Source organism: Vigna unguiculata, chromosome 6 (genome assembly GCF_004118075.2).
Source record: "Vigna unguiculata cultivar IT97K-499-35 chromosome 6, ASM411807v1, whole genome shotgun sequence".
NCBI lineage: Eukaryota > Viridiplantae > Streptophyta > Magnoliopsida > Fabales > Fabaceae > Vigna > Vigna unguiculata.
Window position 1 is genome coordinate 27,833,710 of NC_040284.1, and position 6,537 is coordinate 27,840,246.

Below are 6,537 nucleotides of genomic sequence, written 5' to 3' on the forward strand. Positions count from 1 at the left end.
AGTGATAAGATAGTTGAAATTTTTACTATAGATATAGTTGATATTAAAAAATAGGCTTACATACCGATTTGATTCTAACATTTTTTTTAATTTGTTCATAATATTTTTTTTAATTTAGTTTTAATATTTTTTAATTTTGTTTAATTTGATTATTTTTTCTCCATCGTCAAAATAATTAAGGGATCGTGAACAATAACTGTCATATGTCGCTTTGTAATTTTTCTGATTATCTTTTTTATCTTTTTAAGTATATCCATGTGTCAAGTCAATAATGTGACAGAATTGATATTTTATATTTAATTTGATATTGATATTAGTTATTTTTGTTTAATTTAGTCTATTTTTTTAAATTGATCAATTTTATCCTTTTTTAAATTGAGACCAAATTTAATTTTTATATAAATGTTATATTGGTATTTTTTTAAATTCACATTTTTATTAAATATTTTTTGTTAGGATTAGAGTTAGTTTAAAATTATAATGAAAATTTTTATGATTGGAGAATAACACCATTGGTTTAAAAAATTTCATTTTAATTTTAAACCAACTCTAAATCTAAATTAAAAATATTTGATGAAAATGTCAATTTTAATAAGAATATCGATATAATATTTATATAAAAATTAAATTTGGTCTCAATTTGAAGAGAAACAAAATTGCTCAATTTTAACCAAAAATTGGGACCAAATTGAATATAAAATACTGATCGGCATGATATTTATTGGTTTGACATGTGGACATTTTTTTTAATTAAAAAATTAAAAAAAAATCACAAAATAACATATGGTAGTCATTGTTCACAATTCGTTAACTATTTTAATAATTATGTTAACAAAAAGGACCAAATTAAACAAATAGACAAATATTATAATTAAATTGAATAAAAAAATATTATAACCAGATTAAAAAAATTAAGCAAAGATTATAATCAAATCAATATTTAAACTTAAAAAATATTAAGAATATAATAATTAGTTATTTTTCCCTCCATAAACCAATGACAAACAAAAAGGATTTTGTTATTATTTATATATATATATATATATATATATATATATATATATATATATATATATATTATCGGTAGATTTGAGATGAAAGTTTTTGTATAATGTCATGTGCATGATAAATTAAAAAAAGTTAATAAATTTAAATATAAAATTACTCTTTTGTCCCTATTGTTAAATTACTCTTTTCAAATTTAGTTAAAATTAATTTTAGTTAATAGAAAAAATAATGTATTTTTAAAATAAACATTTTAGTAAGTGTAATTAATTAAAAATAATATATGATTGATTGAAAATAATTTTCTTTTAAATATTTAATTAAAAAAATAATACCATCAATTAAATAATTTTGTCATTATTAAATTTATTAGTATTTCAAATAATATTATTTTAAACAAAATTGGAGATGAAATTTGAAACAAAAGACATGAAAATCTTTATGCGTACACAAAAAAGAAGACATTACCCCAAAATCAGTTCCTTCACCTCTCAATGCAAGGCCATATTTGTAATTTCGCTTGTTATCTTCAGTAAATCACGAAAGATCTATGGTATTTGAGAGGATGACAATTTGTTCTCTCGTCCAGAAATCAGCTTAAATAAGTTGGAACAAACAGGAAATTAATTCAGGTAATTCTCTCTCGTGAACAGAAAATTTCCAAGTTCAAACACAGTCTAATAGTGAGAGTTTATATTTTTTTTTTATGTTTGAAAATATTAACTTTGATAATCCTACTTTTACTATTTTCAAATTCATTACTAAAATTGGACTATATGCTATTTTTAGCCTCTTGGTCTTTGCAAGCTAATTTTATCTTCATTTTTCAAGTTTTATAATTTTTTTTCTGACTTCTCCAACAGTTTAGTAAAACGTGTAAAAAAATATTTTAATAATTAAATTTTGATAATTTTCTTTTTTCAATGTTATGTGTTAAGTTTTTGAATAAATTTTTTGTTTTTTTTTTTATTTTTTTTTTATTTTTTAATTATAAATCAATTTTTTTCATTATCTTTGTTCATGACCCTTTTGCAGTTAGTCATTGCAGAACATAGTTAGTTAGTTATGGACAAGCCAATCTACAAAGGTACGTTTCAAAATTACCAAGCCAAAATGCAAGCAGGTCAACAGGAACTCCAACACCTTCTAATCAACAAAATGCATTTTACATAGGAAAAAAAGAAATCAATTCCCTTCTTCTGCTACTGGTACAAAGTTTTACAATAGTTGGAATCTCGCCCTATTTATATCATTATATTTATATGATGTAACCCTGTAAAAAAATTATAAACAAATTAACAAACAAATACAAAATAAAAGAGATGGAGTTGTTTCTCTCCCATCTCCTTTGCCCTGCATATTTAAACGTCCGTTCATCTCCCATAGACAAACAACATTCTGCAAAAGCGTGTAGACAGCCCAAATTTATAAATCAAAATGAAATTCGGAGAATAAACAAATCTGGTATCCGACAAGAGTGTTCCTTTGGCAACATCACTTATGTTTTTGCTCCAAAAACAAATGTCCCTGCAACAACAAAATCACTTGACATCAGAAACATTTTTTAACTTTCTTAAAGCATATATGTCTGCCGAAACAGATATGGTACTTAGGTATATAACTCACCTAGTGAAGGCATTAGAATAGACAGCACAACAATCCCAGCAACCTTGAGAGGCACACCAACTTTGAGCATGTCTTTGATTTCTATGTGTCCGGTGGCAAAGCCAACTACATTTGAAGGTGTTGAGGTTGGAAGCCAGAAGGCAAACTCGGTTGCTATTCCTCCAGGTACCATGAGAAGAAGCGGGTGCACGTGCATTGTTCTGGCTATGTGATAAAGAAGTGGCACAAGAAGAGTAGCAGTGGCATCATTGGAGGTGATGAACTCAGTAATAATGCTACATATCAGACTAACAGCAGGAACAATGGCCAAGTATGGGGCATCTTCCAAGAAATCCAAGGCTTGTGAAAGCACATCTGCTAAACCACTGGATTGTACTCCATCAGCTATGGCAAAACCAGCTCCCAGAAGCAAAATCAGGTTCCAAGGTAACCTTTTGCACTCATTCCAGCTCATTAGCTTCTCCCCCTCTTGCTTCATGTTTGGGATTATGAACAATAAAACAGCCACCATAACCTACATTATTTCCTTCTGTTTCATTAGTTCACGACTACAATTTTTTGTGTCATGAGTCAAACAAACACGATACTTACACTGACACTTCCATCTCCAACAAGACCGTGGAACAAAGATCCCCATCCAGGAATGTCATCTGTGATTCTTCTTGTCATCCACAATGCGATCAGCAACTGCATTAGTTCAAAACACATTAAGCTCCTCCGTGATTAAATGTAGTAATTTAAAATGTATATATTTAGACTTGCATACCCCAAACACGGACAACACCATCTTCTCAGCGAAAGCCATGGGACCTGCAAACATCGATAAAGTATTGAATTTGCTTTAACTTTTTGGACGACAGGTCTATAAAGTATTTTTCTTTTCTACCAAGGATGCAGTTTATTATTCGATAAAGCTGTAAAGGACATTTGAGACGTGTCGATAATGTGCATCGTTAAAATGCACCCAGCAACTTCCATGGGATGCTCATTCCAAATATGTCCGTCATCATTATCTCTCGCACCCACTTAGTACGATGAGGTCGGCCATCAACCTCTTCAATAATATTGAAGTAAGAAGAAAAAACAAATGTTTTAAATTTTACTTGCCTTTGGTGTGTCAGACTATCTTTTTCTTCTTCTTTTTTTCACTTTCTATCTAAATTTAACAATTTACATTCAAAAACTTCATCAATCAAAGTATGCAAAAAAGAAGAAGTTCTGTAATAGTTTTTATAAGCTGTTATATATTAATTATATTAGCTGTATTTCTTGAAAAATATTGTTAACAAGTTAATAAATATAAATTTTTTTATTCTAATTATTATAGAAATATACATTAAAGATTTTTCTGAATTACAGTAAAATATCATGATTTAAATGTTAAAATAATTTTAAAAATTGCAAGTCCTTAAAAAGAAGTGGTACCGTTTAAAAAAGAATGTTAACGTGTCCCACATTCCCCAACTTGTTCCTTTTATTCATTTTCCATCGTGAAGGTGGATGACGTTGTGTCCTCTCCACACCTCTTAAAACACAGTGATAATTATAGTCCTAGGTTTGATAAATGTATTAAATGTCATATTTTTTATTATTAAAAAATTAACTAATTAGAACATATTTATTTTTGTAAAATATCTTCGAGGAAATTGGTAGATTGAAGTGACAGGTGTCGTGGTTGCCAGATAAGCATAAACTTGTGAATGGAAGGCCATGATGAAGAACAGGACACGTATAATTGAAAGATGCAAATGGAAGTAAAACAAAAGAGAGAATATAACACGACAAGGAAACGACAAGGCTGAAGCTTGGGAAGGTTTTTTCTGCGCCTCCCCCATTATATTTTCTAATTGCACAATCTGGAGAGTAAAGTAAACGAAAACTGTGTAAGGTTGAAGTCAGAAACTTACCAAGAGCTTCAAGGTCCCTTTTCAAGTGAGTTCTATCCAAGTAAGAAGACAAAGCACGACCCGAACCTTTGGGCACGTAGAGGAGACAGAGTATGCACCAAAAACAAATAAGGGTGAGAATAGCCACAGGGAAACCGTAGAAGAACCACGTGTTGAAGCTTATTGGTTTTGCTTCGGGGAAGAGGCTCTTCCACATTCCGATTATTATTAAGTTCACACCCGTTCCCGTTAGAGTGCTTATTCCCCCAATCGGCGTCGCGTACACCACCGTCAGAATCACCGCACGGCTGAACTTGTTCACCGCCCCCGATTGCTCGTGCACCGCAGGCAGCCGCTGCACGATCCCCGTCGCCACCGGCATCATCATCACCGCCGTCGCCACGTTGTGCAGCCACATGCTCACGAAGAATACCGTCGCACACAGCCCCAACAGTAACAGCGCTGGATTCACCGGATCGCCGCAAAACAGCAACGTTACCTGCAGGCCCCATGCCACGTTCACAAATCATATCACACTTCCTAATGTTTTTTCTTTGCCACTACAGAGAAAAAGAGAAATAGAACATAGCCTCTTTTCCCACCACCTAATATAAAATATCATCTCACATTTCAAACCAGCCACAAATAGAAAAACAATAATATTCTCTATTTATTTTCTTATAAATCCTTCCCAATTTTAATTAAGAAAAAACAGTATGAAAGATTAAATATAATAATTAATCTTCTGTGTTCATTACGTCTTCTATTTAAGGATTACAACTACTTATAAGTAAAAAAATAGAATAATTCAATACAAAATTTTCTTCCCCTTGCTTAGAGAGAAAAAAGTCAAGAATTCTATTATTTCAAAAGCAAATAATTGAGCATACGTGGCGATGAAACCGTCTGCCCAAAATAATGGCAAAACAAATATTTTTTTCTTATTATGAACCAGAAAAAAAAGGTGTGAATAATCATAAAAGAATTGAAGAGATTGAATCAATAAAACCCCAGGATCGCTGATGGCTGACACTGATGAAAACTCAATTGCGATGGTAAAACAAGTGCGAAAATTGAACGAAAGTGAAGGCAAGAGGGGTGACTCACATTCAAGGCCAATCTCCGGTGAACGTTGTAGCGTTCGACGGCGAGAGCGAGAATGAAGCTTCCCAAAACGAGGGTGATGACATCATCCATGTAGGAGTGCGCCACGGTGTCAGCTGAAGCAATCCCGAAGATGGGGAAGAGAAACAAAGGACACATGGAGGTGACCGGAAGCGGCACGGCTTGGGTCACCCACCAAGTAAAAACCCAAGCAATCACACCAAGCATTTTCTGGCTCGTGGGTGGACCGTCAAGCTTCACGAAGAAGCATATGAAAAGGGACAACAAAGGTCCCAGAATGACATAGAAGTTTTGCAGTGTTAGAATCGTTTTGAAGGTGAAGGAGACGCCTCTCTGTGTTCCCTCCGCTGCCTCCTGAATGGGCAGAAGAGGTACCTTGTGGTCATCGGAAACATGTGACTCTGTGTGTTCTCCGATCATCTTGCAGAGAACCAAGAACTGCTGTTACAGAGAATGGTTTTGCCGTGGAAGCTTTTGTTGGGTAGAAATAAATATATGCGTGGAGGATTTATTATTGAATTTTCAGAATTAGTGGACAAATTTGTTTTCTTTTTTGCTGTGTTATTCTTATCTGGATGAGAATGAAGGTAAGAATAGTGTTGTAATTATAATTATAATTACTTACATCTACAAATCTACAAGACTACAAACATACAACATAATCTGATGTGGATGTTTGTTTAAGGACGTGGCAAATACAACGTAATCTTTATTTATTTATGAAGCATGTTTTTGTGAGGTGGAACGTATTGTATAAGATAAGGGTACTTCATCCATTATGAATGTGGTTGTAGCTATTATGCTAATTAAATGTCGAAATTATTTTAATACGATCGATCCGGAGAGGGAAAAACAAGAATAAAACATTTGAAAGGTTAAATCTGTGCAGATGATT

General features: G+C 32.3%; 1 protein-coding gene across 1 annotated transcript; it reads right to left on the reverse strand.

The window, feature by feature from the left end:
• Positions 1 to 2,129: 2,129 nt before the first annotated feature.
• On the reverse strand, positions 2,130 to 6,212 carry LOC114187956 (tonoplast dicarboxylate transporter-like). The gene is made up of 6 exons (XM_028076403.1): positions 5,625 to 6,212; positions 4,539 to 5,016; positions 3,398 to 3,441; positions 3,223 to 3,318; positions 2,632 to 3,145; positions 2,130 to 2,532 (listed from the first exon to the last, which is right to left on the reverse strand). The coding sequence occupies exons 1-6, from the start codon at positions 6,060 to 6,062 to the stop codon at positions 2,504 to 2,506; spliced, it is 1,599 nt and encodes a 532-aa protein (XP_027932204.1). The 5' UTR covers positions 6,063 to 6,212; the 3' UTR covers positions 2,130 to 2,503.
• Between the last annotated feature and the right edge of the window lie 325 nt (positions 6,213 to 6,537).

What these genes read in the sequence shown, in the direction of transcription:
- LOC114187956 (XM_028076403.1), bottom strand. Translation starts at nt 6,062, where the DNA reads ATGATCGGAGAACACACAGAGTCACATGTTTCCGATGACCACAAGGTA. An exon ending in ACCGGAGATTGGCCTTGAAT is followed by an intron (nt 5,017 to 5,624) that starts GTGAGTCACCCC and finishes TGGGGCCTGCAG; the next exon opens with GTAACGTTGCTGTTTTGCGG. An exon ending in TATTCTAATGCCTTCACTAG is followed by an intron (nt 2,533 to 2,631) that starts GTGAGTTATATA and finishes TTGTTGTTGCAG; the next exon opens with GGACATTTGTTTTTGGAGCA.